At 37.8% G+C, this 18,082-nt stretch overlaps 1 protein-coding gene across 2 annotated transcripts in view; it reads right to left on the bottom strand.

The window, feature by feature from the left end:
- Positions 1–18,082, bottom strand: part of NELL1 (neural EGFL like 1) — an 812,822-nt gene that overhangs the window by 578,099 nt on the left and 216,641 nt on the right. For both annotated transcript variants that reach the window (XM_036932730.2, XM_036932731.2), the window contains exon 12: positions 14,362–14,490. In XM_036932730.2, the coding sequence (XP_036788625.2) occupies positions 14,362–14,490 (129 nt within the window). The remainder of the gene's footprint in view (positions 1–14,361; positions 14,491–18,082) is intronic.

The raw sequence follows: 18,082 nt of genomic DNA, 5'->3' as shown, positions 1-18,082 counted from the left end.
AGATATACATACAATGTATGAATATAATTGTGTATATAATGTGTACATGTATATATATATATATATATCCATCAACAATAAGAAACATTTATTTTTGGAGCTATACTAGAACTAATCACATAATAAGCAGATTTCAATTGTGTCCTCAGGGGCAACCAGGCTCTTACCATTGGATGGGAAAGAAGGATGGTAATGCACTTAGATATATCCAAGAATACTAAAAGGAAGCCACTGATTTTTATCACCTATGAGAATAGCTTTAGTGAATAATCACTACAAATAAATTATAATTCATCAAAGTAGATTTAGAAAAAAAATCCACTTTTTGGAAATATACTGAGATACCAAGTATGTAGGAAATCCTAAAACCACTTACCTTTTTAAATTTAAGAATATCAAACCTCACATTAAACAGATTCCCTTTGATTGCCTACAACCCAGACCAATATGAGGTATTAAGGCCCCCACGTGAGAGAAATCACCCAGTCTCCTTTGAATTCCCAGAATAGCCCAGGAAGGGATTGCTAACTAAAGAGTCCTGAGGATCCTGAGAAATACTATTCACTGCAGCTTGTCTGCAATTGTTACCTTGCACATCGTAAAATATTGAACAAGTATGTCAAAAAGAAAAATATACATTCAGAGAAAAGATTCTCACTTCTGTGTGTGATATTTGCCATAGATGAGAACTGCAGAAAACGGACCCTAGTCAGATGTATCCTAGCAAATAAAAAAGGTGTAACAGGAATCAACTCTAGTTTTTTCTCTGGATCACTCAATAGGATGATGAATTACATTTCTGTGTCAGAAAGACCTGAGCTTAAATCCTGGTGCTGTCATATACTAGTTGGATGACACTGGGTTTCTTAACTGACCAGTAGAGACAGGTAAGTATAAAGACCTGCTTCTCACCCTGACATCTACAGGGTGTTAGGCATAAAACAGAATAAGATGAGCAGCAATCCCAGCCTTATTAAGTGTACATTATAGTGCTTTTAAGGAGAATGATTATTTCCATTCTTTCCTCCCAGCCCTAAATAAATAAATGTATTACCTTTGTCAGTCAAATGTAAAACCTAGGAGTGCACAATGCTGAAAGCATCAACAGGTGAACTGTAATCTATCTGATACACCAGATTTCTTTAGCTGGGCTCAGAAATGTTCCCATGAGAATTTTGAGGAGCCAGGTGTCAGCATCAAAAGGCACAATTCAGCATTCAGCAACAGCAAGAAAAATAATATCCAGAAATGAATGAGAAGAAGTCTATAAATCTCTATAGCAGCTCTTTAGAAGCTGCTAGCTAGTACTGGGCTTTCTGCAAATCCTTTCAATTCTAAGAGGAGGAGGGGAAGGTTCTTGTAAAGATGTGCAAACCATAATTGGAATACACTTCAGGGTGGCACTTTCCACTTTAAAACTGGAAAAGAAATTAACAAGGTCTCTCTAGGCAATGCTAAATGTCTTAGAGGAAAGAAGCCATAGAGCACTAATGTTTATACATGGATCATGCCTTCATTTATTCATCACTTCATTCAGAAAGTATTCCCCGTGTATCTGCTCTGTTCCAGGCCCCAGGCTGGATCCTGGGGATACAAAGATGAATCAGACACTGCCCTGGCCTTTCAATAGCTTTTAACCTAAAAAAAATGTTTAAAAAAGCACTTAAGATCCTGTGTGATGGGCCTTAAAGATCTGAACAAAATGCTATCAGAGCCCAGAGGACAAAGGCACAAAGTTGGCCACAAGAGTTGATGTGGTGTAAGTGAAGCAGCCAGAGAACTGATTCAAATTCACTTTTCATATAATAGGAAATCTTACCCCTCCTATCCCACCAATCAACCAACCCTACGCTTTTTTTTTTTACCTTCTCATCCACCAACCACTATATCGTGTTTCAATTACTGCAAGAGACTGATGATTGGAATTCCTGTCCTGCTTTATATTTTGTCCTCCACTGGAGCCAGAATGATATTCAGAAATACAAACCGGATCTTACCACATCCTTTTAAACCTTTCATCAACTTCCCATTAGAGTTAGAACCAAAACTTCCTAAGGTCTACCAAGCCTTCTAATTTGGCCTCCCTCTGCCCTCACCACTCTCTATCTCCCACCCTGGGTCCGAAACAAACTAAATGTCCCCTTGCTGGCTTGTTCCTCCAGGTCTTCAGGAATGTTGTTCTCAACTCTTACACGGATCCCCTTCTGGCCCTCCCTTAGTTTCACTAACTCCATCTCATCCTTTCCTATCAGTCTCAGCTTGAACTCCCAAAGCACCTAATGCTTATCCATCAATTAGTCATCAGCCTTCAGGGTAATGGTAATCCCCATCTTTCAAGACCCCTCTCCTAAGATGTCTTTCCTGCTAATTCTAGAAATTAGCCCTCTCCTTCCCTACTACTCACTGATACAAATCCAGAACCATATAACTAAATTATGTCTAATTGAGCATTTATTATATTCAAGCTTAACTAGCACTTATTAAAATCTCTTTTCAGATTAGATCCTACCTTAGACCTTTTTGCTCACTTGAATTACTTTGAGATTGAGGTAAATTTTAGCACACTAATTTTACAAAAGGAAAATGCAGACTGATGAGGAGTTCCCTGCTTAAGTTCACAAAATAATGGCGAAACCTGTATTTCTAACCCAGGTGCTGCAAATCTGAGTCAAATCTTTCCACTCTACCTCTGCTATTTTTCCCTATTATTTGGAGCATACAATTTTTGTTTTCTCAGACAAGCTTCACCAATAGGCAGAAGCATCAGGGGGCACTATGTAAGTCACAATAGCAAGGGCACAGTAACAAACTTACTGAGTTTAATTCTTCTCAATCCCGTTTAGATATTAATCATCTTGGAGATCAGAAGTACTTTTTTAAATAATCAAAAAAGTTTAAATATACCAAATATCCACTTTCATTTATAATTCTAAAATTTGGAGCTGTCCTCTCAAGTGAGCAGGGACTTTTTCCTGTTTTTTTCTCTTCCTTCTTTTTGCTATATAAAAATGCTAAATATTGTATGTAACATCTGTATAATGTCTTTCAAAGACTTTAAAGTCCTTAGAATACTGTACAGTAAGCAAAAAGATGCCTCATTGTGGTTTCTTAAGGTGAAAATACATCACTGTAATATAATGTAAGACCATTCTTGAAGCCTTAGCCTTTTAGTACCATCTGGCCCCTCTGACAGATTCACCAAAGAGCAAAGCAAGAAAGATTCAGATGGAAAAATGCCAGCGAACATAGAGCTCTCAGAGGGAAGCCATTGTCAAGAATCAGCTGGAAGGTGTCTGCACTTCAGCACCCACTTGTGGCCAAGCCTGAGAAAACCTGAAGATGACAATTAACTTCAGCAGTGTTGGCTAACCTGCCTTCCTGCCTGCAGTCTCCCCAGCCAATGTTCTCTCCATGTGGCCATGAGCATAGCTTTCTTAAAATACCAATCAAATAATATCCTCCCCACCTCAGACCCTCCACTAGACACTCCATAGCCTACAGCAGTAATTTGTTTTTGATCATGCATGCATTTTGATAACAATCTGGAGGCATGTACCTCCTATATGAACAAATTTTACACATGTATTTTATACTAATATATCAGGTACATTATAAAATTTACACTAAAATGGAAATTAAAAACATAGAAATAAATATAAATTAACCTTCTAATATTTTTCCTTATCCCAGTGGATCCAATTTTTCACCTACCATGGTGCCTCCATTTTATATAGGTGCACATTGGCCTAGAGTATAAAATCAAAACTCCTTAGCATGCTTACAGTGCTCTTCACCATCCAACCATCAGCCGTACCTCTGTTCTCATCTCCTACCAAACTCCTTTTGTTTCAACCACACTAAACTTTTCACTTTGTACTTTCATATACGCTAATCCATCTGCTGATTCTGGCCTTCCCTCACACCTCCTTCTGAAGACTGTCTCATTCTTAAGGACTCAGCTCAAATGTCACCTCTGGGCAGCCTGTGTAGACTCCCACTGACAGAAGGCACTGCTCCCCCACTGTACTCCTAAGACACTAATCCTAAGAGGGAACAAATCCTACATTATTTTCATTACATGATTACAAGGCTCTCTTCTTTAGACTGTCTTTGAGGAAAGAACTATGGCTCAACCATCTTTGAATTCCCAGAAGCCAACACGGGACCCAGCCATAGTAGGTGCTCCATTAATCTTTGCAGAAAGAATGAGACAAGACTCTAGATCGATTCTTCTTAATGTCCTTGATAGGACTATTAGGTACAACCTTGAAACCTTTATATTGTATACTTACTATGGGTGCCATTTGCCTACCTAGCTGCACATAGCCCCTGTCTATAAACCCCATGACTGGGAGAGGGCTCAACACAAAACAGTGGCTCAAGTGGTATGTGTACTAAGGTTCTCCACAGAAACAAAACCAATAGGATATATGTAGATATATATTTATAAAAAGATTATTGGCTCACACCATTACGGAGGCTGGCAAGTCCCACAACTTAGATAACCAGGAAAGCAGGTGATACAACTCAGTCCAAGTCCAAAAACCTAAGAACCAAGAAGCTTCTGGTGTAAGTCCTGGAGTGACAAGGACCAAGAAACAGGAGCTCCAATGCCCCAGGGCAGAAAAAGATGGGTGCCCCACTTCAAGGAGAGGAATTTGCCCTTCCACTTGTTTTTTTTTATTCTATTCGATTCCTCAACAGATTAGATGAAGCCTACCCACATTGGTGAGATCTCTTTATTCAGTCTACTGAATAAAATGTTAATCTCTTCTAGAAACACTCTTGCAGACACAGTCAGAAATAATATTTTCCCAGCTACCTGGCCATTCCTTAGCACAGTGAAGTTGACACATAAAATTTACCATCACAGGGATATATCCAGTGCGTGTTTGCACATTGTGTATCTCAACCCTATTAAATAGCTGAACACCAGTCCAAGCATTGCCAATGATGAAAATATTTAGTTATTATAATGATGGATTATATAAAGTATAATTATTCAATTACAATTATCATAAATAATCTTACAGTACAGAGCAACACTGTTAGCTTTTACAAAATGCTTTCACTTTCAGTATCTTGTTTAACCTTCACAACCAACTGCTATTATTTAAGCCTTATTTAAAAGTCCTATTTGAACCATGAGAGAATCAAGACAAAGAAATGGGTGACTTTCCAAAATCATCCAACTCATAAGTGGTGGAGCCAGGATCAATGACAGTCTCCTTACCCTTAGTTCAAGGTTCTTTCACTACATCACTGCCCCAGGAGTGACAAGGAAAATGCTAGAAGGGAGAAAAATTTGAAGATAGCTGACTACCCAAACCAAACTCCCAGGCAGGAGGATCTGCTTATTTTCCCTAAGAGCTCTCTCTCCTACATTCACTCTTAATTTTTCACTTTCTTTTGCTGTGCCACTTGAAATTTAACACTTTGGGGATTTTCTTAATTAACAAGCATCTTTTAAGAATACATTTACCTCTGGTAACATTATGTGGTTATCAATCATTTACAAATACACGTAAAGTTGTTCCATGAATTACTTTCCTCCTAGCATAAAACTCAGAACTATAGTACAAGAGAGACTGAATTTTGTTTAGAAGAGTCCCTTGGGGACATGGAATTTATTGGGGATAGAACAAATCCAGATGAGGTGTTACAGTGGGAACCATAGTAAAGTCTGGAGGTAATGCAAACAGCAAAGGAGGAGTGAGATCGTTTAAATTTGATGTAGTTTTCAAGTAAGCAAGTTTTAATAGAGTCAGTTGAGGCCAGAGGCCCATTTGCTGAGATGCAGGAAATAAACAAAAAGTAAAAAGCATAAAATTAACAGGGAGATTTTTTTCATTTAGTAACTGGCAAGACTGAAAAACTATTCACCAAAATAAAATCTTGTTCCTCTTGGACACAGAGGTAACCAACATGTACCAGTCTCTCTTGCAGTTAGGTAAGGCCAGTGACTAACTTCTGGCCAGTACAAAGTGCTTGGCCAAGCCTGGCCCATGAAAACCTCACACTCATCAGTCACCCTCTATTCCGCTTTCCATGGCAGCTTTGGAAGCCACATATTGTACATGGCAAAGCCAAAAAGGGAAGGAGCCTGGGTCCTTGGGAAAGCACCTGCCAGCCAGGAACATCCATTTCGAAGTCCATATGAATGGAAACAAAAGCTTATATTGTGCTAAGCCCCAGCGAATGTTTTCTTTTCTATAAGTAGGTAACCAAACAACTTATTAAAAAATTTTATTGAGGTATAACTGATATGGATTACTTTGAGGAGCACAACATAATCCTTCAATATTTGTATACCTTGTGAAATGATCACCACACAATCTAGTTAACATCTGTCACTATACATAGCTACTAATTTCTTTTTCTTTCCTATGATGAGATTTTTAAAGATCTATTCTCTTGGCAACTTTCAGACATGCAATACAAAATTAACTATATTCACCATGTTGTATATTACATCCCTGTGACTTTACAGCTGGAAAATTATTCCTTTTGACCCCCTCACCCATTTTTATCCACCACCTACCCCCCTACAGAAACCACCAATCTGTTCTGCGTCTTTAAGCTTAATTTATCTTGTTTTAGACTCCACGTATAAATGAAATCACATGGTATTTGTCTTTCTCCGACTTCTTTCACTTAACATAATACCCTCTAGGGCCATGTATGGTGTCACAAATAGCAAGATTTCATTCTCTTTTATGGCTTAGTATTCAATTTTATATATCACATCTTCTTTATCCATTCATCCAGTGATGAACACTTTTGTTGTTTCCCTACCTGGGCTATTGTAAATGATGCTGCAGTGAACATGGGGGTGCATATATCTTTTTGAATTATGTCTTTGTTTCCTTCAGATAAATATCCAGAAGTAGAATTGCTGGATCATATGGTAGTTCTGTTTTTAATTTTTTGAGGAATCTCTGAAGTGTTTTCCATAGTGGCAGCACCAGTTTGCAACCTCACCAACAGTATACAAGGGTTCCCTTTTCTCCACGTCTCATCAACACTTATTTGTCTTTTTGATACTAGCCATTCTGACAGGTGTGAGGTGGTATCGCACTGTGGTTTTGATTTGCATTTCCCTGGTGATTAGAGATGTTGACCATCTTTTCATGTGTCTGTTGGCAATCTGTGTGTCTTCGTTGGAAAAATGTCTATTCAGATCCTCTGCCCATTTTTTAATTGGATTGTTGGGATTGTTTGCTATTGAGTGACCAAAACAATTTTTTAAATGATCATCTTCTTGTCAAAATCAAAGGAGAGCTAAAATTTCTCTCTTGCCGTATGGTGAAGAAAGTCAATCTGCACCAAATAAGAGCAGTGCAATTTACATGGAGTAAAGCAAGCAGGCAGCATCTCAGCATGACACGGATTGGGCTTTAGTAACAATGAACAGAATTAGCCCCTGAGGTACTCTGCACTTTCAAAAGCAGCCCTTGAGCAAAACTAGCAAGACAAATCTGATACAAGAACGCAGTGTCAGACATAGAAAGGCATGAATCAGCTTGGGACTTTCATTTACTCATTCTTAAAACAGTTTTGTGTGTCTGTAATGAACCGTGCACTTTTCTAGGTACTAGAGATACAGAGAATAAGACAAAATTGCTGCCCTCATGCAATGTATACTCTAATGGAGAAAATCAGACCATAACCTTTAAGCAAGAAAACACTAGGAGAACAGCACAGTTTTAGATGGTAAGTACTTTGAAGAAAATTAATTAGACTAAAATGTTAGAGAGAGTAGCTAAAGGTAGTAGCAGAGCTAACTTACTGCAGGTGCTTAGGAGAGGCCTTTCTAAAGAGGAGTCAATTCAACTGTAACTTGAATGATGACTAGAAAGCTGAAGGGTGTGCTGGGCTGAGGAAAGAACTATTTCACTACCCAGACCTATTTGAGGAACACAAAAAATTACAGTGTGGTGGGAGAAGAGTGAACACAGGGAAGAGTGGTTGGTACTAGAGTACAGAGAAGCTGGCAGGCTCTAGTTCAGGCAGAGCCCTACCCAAGAGCTCATGGGGGTGTTATCCCAAGAGGCATGGGAGCCATCAGACGATTTTAAACAGAAGAGCGGCAAAATATGACTTGTATTTCAGAAACCACACTCCGATCAATGTTTGGAGAATGGATTACAGGGGACAAGAGTGGAGCCCATGTAAATCAGCAGCCAAGAGATAAAGGAGGCTTGAATTAGAGCTGTAGCAAGACGTGGGTGAATTTGCAATTCAGTCTGGAGTAATGCCAACAAGACTTCCTGATGTACCAGATTTTGGGGGGAAGCATAACATTGATGATGACTTCTACCTCTTATGACCTGAGCAACGTGATGGATGGAAGTATCACTAGCTAAGATTAGGAGAAAAGTACACAGTCCTCTGTCCTTAGGAGAGCTTTGCAGTACATCAGTTTAGCTAGGTGGTACGTTAGCTAGGCTTCTATATGCTAGCCTGAAACTCTAATCAACACAACATTTTCATCACAGAGAAATAGCTAAAAATTTCAAACAACATCTTACAAATGATCTTTTGAAATAGTTTAAAAAAAAAAATACAGGACTACATGAACCTCCAATCCTACCCATTGCCTCACTCAATTTGGGGCTTTTTCCTAAGCACGGAGCTCAACAGTTAACCCTCTGGTTTGACCCAATCACAATAACTAAGATATGGATTTCAGCTTTATTTATTTATTTATTTATTTATTTATTTATTTATTTATTTATTTATTTATTTTTGCTATGATTCCAAGAAGAAAGTTATTGGCAGGGGATATTGCTAAGAAAAGGCAAAAGTTTAATGGGGTGGGAGTGCAGGACCAGATACATTTGCAAAGAAGCCTTGGGAGTGAACAAGCCAGGGAAAAGCCAGGCCCAGGAAGGAAGCTCATCTGTAGCCAGTGCTTGGAGGAAGGTGATATGTGGGCTGCTATGAGCAACACAAGAGCAAGAGGTCTTTGTGTCTCGGAAAAGTGAGGGGAGTGGGCCAGGCAGACAGACTGCCAGGTACCAGAAAATCTCTCCAGCAGTCATACCACCTAAATAGGAAAGAAAAGGAAACCCTGGGGTATCTTTATCTCAAGGATTATGAATTCCTAGAAATAAACAGGAGCAGGAGCTTACGAGTTAAGGTTTTACTAACATGAATAATCAGAAGTGGCCTTTAATCCCCATGCTGTCCAAAGCAGAACATCCGGAGACTAAGGCCCAGATTTGAGCGTAAATTGGACCATGTAATAATCATGAGGCTCATGCATCTTGTAAAAATTCAAAACAGTTAACTGGCTAGTTCTTGGATAATTAGACATGTAATTAAGCATACTAGCCACTTTCCTATACATTTTCTTCATCAGACATCTACAGGGTCTTGTTTCTGTGGAAATGCACTCATGCTAGCCTCTGCATCCAATAAATATCTACTCCCTTAGTTATTCTGAATCTGCTATCTGTTTGAACTCTGACCTGTCACTGTCCCAGCCTCTTAACAAAGGGTCAGACCCTTTGTTGTAACCTCTAGGCACATAAAAGAAGGTATAAATTGCCTTGCTAATCAGTTGCTGTGTTTCTGACATTTCAGTAGTTTTGTTACCTGAAATTATTAAATTCATATCAACACAGGTCATTTGGTGCCACATCACTTCTTTGAATACAGCTTCATTTATGCCTTTTTCCAAGGAAGGAAGGATTTCATCATTTAAATAATCATGAAGGATACCTCCAGCTCAGTGTTGGCATAAAATATAATGCCAACAGTATGCTCCTGGCAAAACTGAGAAAACCTGGTCCTTTCATCTAAGAACACTCTCCCCTGCTACCTGCCAATAATGACAAAAGATGTAGATGTGGGAAGCCCACTTTCTCAAAGTATTAGCCTGAACAAGCACAAACTCTTCCAATTCCAAGAAAGATCCTCCTAAACATTAATGGTATAAGTTAATGATGATGGTAACTATTTTGATCCATTAAATGTTTAGTGAATATCAGACAATTTGCTAAATTTTGACATGTATTGTTTCATTATCATCTTAATTAGGAAACACAGTTTCCCATGTTGGAACTGGCCATAACAAAGCCCTGATTTACAACTTGAGGTCTACAAAAAAAAAAAAAATTATTGCCTGGCAGGAAAGCCAGAGCAGACTATTAATGACCCACACAATTTGTACTTTTTTTGTAGTAATTCACAATGCTTAAAAAAACTGCTTTCAGTCATAAGCACCGAGCTGGAGGTATCCTTCTGAAACCTCAAGGTAGCTCAAACAGGTATATCAGTAGGCTTAGGCTAAGTTAGGCAAAGGTAACAGATATTTGTACCCTCCACAATTTCAGTGATTTACACAATTATTCCTCACTCATGCCACATGTCCGTTTCCTGACAGTTTTCACACTATTCCATAACACCTTCATTCTGGGACTCCAGTTAAAGGAGAAGCCCTACTCTGAAATCTTGCCAGTTTTGTGTTAGAAAAGAGAATGAGTAAAACCCTGTAATATCTCTTAGAACTGCTACCCTGAAATGGAACATTCACATCCACACGTTATTTCAATGGATTAAGAAGGTAGCAAATACTTTGAACAATACAACATGGCAACAGGGTGGGGGATGGACAGGTGAGAAGCAGCACAAGTCAGAGCATCAGTCCCTGGAGTAGAAATTAGTACATTATCTTTACTGCTTTCCTCTGAGTCTGAGGGTCCTGCTCTTGTAAAATGAAGTGAATATACCTCATACTGATGCATTCCTCACAGATTTAAGACTCAGAGTACAATATATATAAAAGAAGTCTGAAACATTCAGAGCACTCTGCAAGGAGAAGGTATTACCATTTAATGCTAATTGTAGTACCTTCCATGCCTGACAAACTGCATGATGATATCACATTGTTCTTTATTCTTCTGAATAACTTCTTACTATAGGAAGAAAAAGTTTATTAAGATCTTATGTAGATTCCAAATTCAATAAATAAGATGAGTAGATCACAACTGCTGTACATTCCCTCAGGCACTACCTCTAATTTAAGCCAATGTATCAGAAACTATTTAAGACCAACCCATTGAAAATGTCATCACAAAGGTAAAAGGCCTCAGCAAACCAGATTCAAACATGCCAAAATCCAACTAAAGCAGTTTTCAAAATCGGGAAATGTTCCTGCTTAAGTTGGATGAGGCAGAATGAAATGACCTCCTGTGAATTGTTCACAACCAACAAAGGATCTTATTATCTTCTATTGATTGGCTAGGAGTTCCAATATCTTCTCTATGGCAGTTTCTCCAGCAATCTCTGCAGAGCAAGAGTCCTTAATACACCATTTTTCTGCTACTACCCTAGGACATTACGAAAATGGAAAGCCTTTTGTACTTTTTCCACGGAGAGCCTGAATAGGCTGTGTAAGATGCCTGGACAATGTGTGTAATATTTTGTTTTAATTTGCAAGCCAGTCTTGTTCATTGCAGTTTGTACAATGTGGGTTATTTTTACTCAATTTACTCAGGCAAGTAAAACAGTAACTTGTCTGAAGCAGTTTGTAAGTATCTCCTTCTCTCTAGGCTACGGTGAGACAATGAACTCTACCTCTGAGTCTCTGGTACATAGATGGGTAATTGGTGACCACTAATCTTGCCTATCAGACCATCCCAAGGGGTAATTCTGAGAACAGAGCTGGGGAAATGGCCAAAAACTAAATTAACCATAAAAGAATGGTAGACATAGCTTTTTCCCAACACAAACCCACCCCTACCCTCTTCCTGCTTCCCTAACTGGTTCAGGTAAAGGGCAATGGTCATTTGGTTTCTGGGAAGGCAAACTCCTACTCCAGCAGTAAGAGCTGAACACAGTTAGCCCAAACAAGTGACAGTCATCTTACTTCCCTTTCCCAAACAGTGGAAAGGATGTGACCCAGGTCTAAAAAATAAGACAGCAAATATCTTCTGCATGGAGTGGGACGTTTTATTTAAATATATAAAGACTTCACACAAAGAAGCTTTTTAACCCCTGCCTTTTCCTTTCTTGCTTGCTTGCTTAGGTTGTTGGTATAAGGACATGATGCCAGGGGTTACAACAGCCATCATGCAACCATAGGAAAACAAGCCCAAAATCCACCGTGCTAAAGATGGCTGAATGGAAAGAGAGAGGAACATTTGTTCTAAATGTTAGTATTCACTCTACTTGGTTCTCAGTGCCTCCCATCCCAGATGCCCAGTATTTGACCTGCTTTACTCCCTGAGTTCTCTTTTTACCCCATAAATGGGCTACAATATTAAATCATTTCTTAGATTCTATCCTTCTCCCCATGAACAAGCCTCTGGAACTTGTAGAAAGTCTCCATGATACCAGAGAAATGAATGAAGCCCAAGCACATCAACATTATCTAAGGAGGCACCACAGTACGCACTGTCCCAAGGCCAGGCACATGCACTGAGCTGAGAAGTAGGTCCAAAAAAAACCCGCAATTCAGACCTAAAATTGCTCAATATAACCAATAAAATAAGGCCTCAAACACAAAGGCAGGTTTAATATCACAAATGGCTCCTCATGGCATTGATTCTATGTAATAAAAAATGATATCATCAATGAGAAGAGAAAGATTCACAAAAAGCATTTGCACCAGCCATTTTCTCCCAAATTCTGCCAGGTATCAACAGCTAAAGGGAGCCAGGAACAGTGAGGGTACAGGTTCTAGTGGCCAATGAAAAGGTTTGCCACTGGTAGAATCAGGATTCAAATTATTTTGAGATTCCTTCTATCACTTTTATAATTATTCACAGTCTACTGCCACATGTAGTAGAAGGTAAGAAAGTAATCTTTTTAGACCATTACCTGGCTTGTAGGATTTTTCCATGGTTAATAGAGAGGAGGATGGTCACATGTGTAGTTTTTTTTAATTTACAGTATTTTCTGACCAAAAAATAAAAAATAGCATAAAGATATAAAAAATAAATATTAATGTGAGGTATTGAAATTAATAGTCCTCTTGCTCAAAATTGACAAATAGGTAACATGATATTAAAGGGTAGATGAAAAAGTATATAACCAAAGGGGCAGCTTCATCCTACCAAGAATCAAGTTCAAATCTATAAAGTTAAGCAAAAGGAGAAAAAGGTTAAAAACAAAGGGGAAAAAAAACCCATTAGTTAGACTGTATTGCTAATGTGAACCAAAGCCGTATGAAGAAAGTCTTCCAGAAGAAATGAAAAACAGAGGCTACCTGCCAGGTACTGAGCACTGATGGTGACTGGACACATTTCCTTAAGAACTGAGGAGATCTTTAGCCAAAGCCAAAACATTAAGCAGTGGTCGATGACACAAGACAGCAGAATGGAAAGCAAATTGCCATTATTGTCATCAATTGTCTTTACCTTGAGGATAAGTAAAGACAATTGGGAACCAAACCAATTGAAGGAGAGTGACCAAGATTTTGCAGCATTCATTCTCTTCAAGATACCAGCCTTTCTGATGAACAGATCACCAAGGTTCCAAACATAACTAATGAAGATGACATGAACGATTGGATCCAACCAGGATAAACAGTCAAGCTTCACTTTATCTATTAGAACTTCTCTGAACTGATGGGAGGGAGCCAGTGAGCACCTGAGAAATGGACAGGCTCAGTCCTTAGGTCACTATCCATATAAACTAGGGTCAGAGCTAATGCCTTCTCCTCCGAGATATTAGAGGAGCAGGAATGGGCAAAGCTCACCACCAGCAAGGTGGAATACTGAGCTTGTTAAGAGATGTCCACATACGACAGAAGAGTTGTCTCTCTGAAGTGGACACGATGGTCACTAATGCTTGAGGCCACCAACCCTATGGTATCAGTCCATGTGCCAAAATTATGAGTCCATCTGTCATTGTGACTTTCAGTTGAGTTTGGAAATTAGCAACTGATGAATCAGTCACTAAGAAATCAAATTGAAAAAAAAATTCTTACCTTGGCAGGTAAAGAAAATGGCAGTTGGGTATAAACCAGTATCGAGGCATCATTCAAAAAGAGGATCCACCACATAACACTTAATTCAACTTGGAGATGACAGTCTACTCAAATAAGACAATAAAAAATGATGTATTTATGATTTTACTGGTGATTGTTAAATACAGTAACAGCAGAAAACATGGGATTTGATATGGCCCTACTGTTTTTGTTGCTTTGCTGTGTTTTATTCATGCCTTTGGAGGCCTTGCTTTCACACGCTACTAAGCAGCCAGAATAAACCAGGACAGGGTACCCTAGGTATCTGATATAATTTCTTGTAGAATCCTGTCGGACCAGAGCCACATGATGGCTTTGAATCTTCAACTACATATACCAGGAATACATTTCTCACAAGTAACTTCATTATATAGCTTACTTACCTTCACAGTAGGTAGAGTCTCCCTGGACAGAGATGTAACCATTCTTGCACTCACAAGTTGCTTTTGTATTCCAGTTTTTGCACTCTGAGTTTTCACCACATTTAGGTCCTTCTGCACAAAAGTTATGACCTGGAAGAAACAAAATTTTACATCAGGGAAGAAAAGAATAAAAGACTTGCAAATAATAAACCATGAAACATTTGTTTCATATGTCAACATGCATGAAAGCATACCTTGGTAATACACAAAAGTGGATTGGGAAAGGGGGTTGGAGAGTAGGAAAAGGAAACTTTGGACCATTCCCCATCCCACGCTTGAGATTTTTTTTCCCTAACATTCAAACCTTCTACAGTTGTTCCTTGCTGGAAGATTTTATCCATGCTGATCCTGAATACCCTTCCTACCTTACATGACTAGTTTTTTTAATTACTTTATTTCAAAATTTAGATATGCAAAAAATAGATAAAATGAATATATATGAATATATAAAATAACTTGAATACAACCAGAATACCCCTTGATTACACCTCAGTGATACCCCTCCCAGCCATCAGAGATAACTATCCTGAATTTTGTGTTAATCACTCTTTTGCATATTTTTATGGTTTTGCCATATATAGGTACTTATCTTTAAATAACAGATTGTTTAGTTTTACCCATTTTGAATTTCACAAGAATGAAATCATACTGTATGTACTTATTCTTTATGGTATATCTTTTTCTATTCATCCATGTTAATGCCTGTAGCTATTGTTCATCAATATTATATAAGTTTCCACAGAATAAATATACCACTTTCACTTTACCCATTATATTAAAGATGGGCACTTGAGTTATTGGCAGGCTTCAAATTAGAAACAAAATGCAAGGAACATTCTTGAATGTGTTTCCTGGGGCATATCTTTTGAACCACATGTTTACTATTTCTTTAACATTCCTTCTTAGATAGTTGTTTTCTTTCTAAAGTATCCCTTTTAAAGTTCTTTTAGTGAAGATATTTTGATAGTGACAATGTTCAACATTAATTTGTATAGATAGGTGCTGGGTATATAGTTTTTGCTCTCAGAATTTAAAGATATTCCAATGTTTTCTGCCTTCTATTTTTGCTCTTGAGAGTCAGGTATTCATTCATTTGTATGTGACAAACCCTCTCTTTGTGGCTGCTTTTAAGATCTTTTTTGATTGGTTGATGGATGGATTTTATTTTGTATTACTTAATTTTTATCTAAGATGTCTACTTGCGAGTTTATTTTTATTCTTAGAATTCCTTGGAATACTTGAATCTAATGATTAAATCTTTCATCAACTTGGAAAATTCTCATATATTATACATTGTTTTCACCATTTTCTCCATTCTCTCTGGAATTCTAATTAGATAAATGTTGCTCCTTCTCCTCCATACTATTTGACTTGCTTTCATGCTTCTTTTCCCTCATCTCTATGCTGAATTCTGTGTAACATCTAAATGTTCCTTTTGGTTTATTATCTCTTGAGCATATTGTTTCAGTCATACATATTTTTAATTTCACTCATTTTTTATTTCCTAGAATTTGATTCTTTTTCAGTCACCTTGGTCAAATTTGATAGTCCCTTATTTCATCTTTTAATTTATTTTTCTATGTCACACATCAGGCATAGGTTATATTGATAATTCCAGTATGTTCAGTATATGTGCATCTGAGTTTACAGTTTGTTGTTTCACTGAGTATCATGCATAATGGCTGACTTTCTTGTGTTTTGAGTGATTATTTTATTTGTGAGCTCATATTTTTTTGAAATTTAATCTGTGGGAATTGTCTGAGATTCAGAGTTTAAAACTGCATTTCTTCGAGAGGATTTTTGCTTGCTTCTGCCAAGTGCCTGAGGGAACTATCAAACCAAGACCACTTTAGGCTACATTCTGCCTTGGGGATGAGGACTGAGCCACACAGGTTGAATAAATTCAGGCCATAAGCTTTCAGGAATGCAAACTTTTCTCCTCCATACCCCCTTTTTCTAGAGTCAAGACTGACAGGCAAGTCTCCTTTTGCAGAGGGGATTTTTCTTAGTCACCCTCTGAGGATTTACCCTTCAAAATTCTAGATTCATGCCTCTCGCACCAGCCCCAGGTTATGTCTCCTGTCTAACTATACAGTGTTCATTAGAAGCCAGGTTCTACCGTCAGGGATTAGAATGCGCCCCTACAGCTAATGCCATCTCCAGTGTACTTAGTTGTCTCAGTGGAATAAGACTTTTTATTTCTGGTCTTGGATTTTTCCCCCTTACCTCTGCCAAATTTTCAAAATAAACAAACTGTACATATTATGCAGCATTTTTAAGTGAACTAGAAGGAATAGGTTATGCCCATTACAAAAATTATGAGATTCATATATAAAGGTGTTTTATCATCTTTAAGTCATTATGTTTTAGTGAATAATAATAATTGTAATGCTAGATAACATATTGTGTCTCATAGAAAGCAATGGATCATGGAGTCAGGATATCTAATTTCTAATTCAGGATCTACAGGTAAAAAAACAATAACTCACGTTATCTAGGTATGTATACTGGGCATGGACTACATCAGTGATTTTCAAACTATTCCTCAGAGTCTTTGGCCCAGATGTGTTGTGAGGGAAGGCTAAAGTCCCCCACACCTGATTCAAACAGTTCAGCTCTTTTATGTTTTTGATGTTATCAGTCATATGAACAATAGTTTCTGTCTTTAAAAAGTACAGAAATCACTGAACTACATAAACTCCAAGGTTAACTCCTTTTGATATTTTAGAACATTTTTAAATAGAGAATTTTAAACCATCAGTATTTAAGCTGTACCTAGGGAAAAATATGATAAAACGTATTATTAAGTAATAACAAAATCCATGCATCTATAATGTGCCTGGCATTTTACTAGATGTTTTAAATGGGGAAAATAATATTATACTCCTTATTGATATGTGTGGAAAGAATTACACAGCACTTAAACAATTCTGGTACATACTAAGAGTTCATCAAGTGTAGCCACAATGATAATGATAATGTCGTCAACAATGACTAAAGTTCAAATTAACTTGATTACACTGTTATCTACAACTTCAAGATAAGAAAACATAAGCTCAAACTCACTAACATCTAGCTAATATATGGAAGTACCACTGTTCTAAATAAAGTATGATGAAATCCAAGCTGATGTGCTTTTCAGTATGTCATATACCCACTCAAACAGCAAAACCTAGGGATAAAACATGAAAGATGTAGCCACTCTTTGAGAGAGCAAGTGGATCCACAAGCCTAGGTAAGCATAATATCACATCCAGTCACATTATCTGTTAGCGGGTGATTGCTCCAATTGAAATCAGAGCATGAACTTCACTTGTTGGAAATCTGAAAACTCTGTCAGTCAAGAACACTTCTAACAAGGGCTTGTAAGGTTTATAAAACCATTACAACTAAAAATACTTTCTGTGTTTGCTATCAAAGGTACAATTTTTAGACATCATAACCTCTCTTTGCCAGAGAAAGTACCTGACTTCCTTCCCTGTATCAAAATTGATCAGTAAATAAGCTGTCACATTTTCTTTCATTATGGAGCTTGACTCAATATTATATCTGCATCCATAATTCCATGTATTCTTTGTCTATATTTCTTTTCTTCTCCTTACCAAGACACTGTAACTGTCCTTTCCTTCCATGTATACTTGATATGCTGCAACAAATCCCCTAAAGCAATGCCAATTTCCCA

The sequence above is a fragment of the Manis pentadactyla genome, chromosome 9, assembly GCF_030020395.1.
Source record: "Manis pentadactyla isolate mManPen7 chromosome 9, mManPen7.hap1, whole genome shotgun sequence".
NCBI lineage: Eukaryota > Metazoa > Chordata > Mammalia > Pholidota > Manidae > Manis > Manis pentadactyla.
This window is presented reverse-complemented; position numbering and strand designations above follow the sequence as displayed.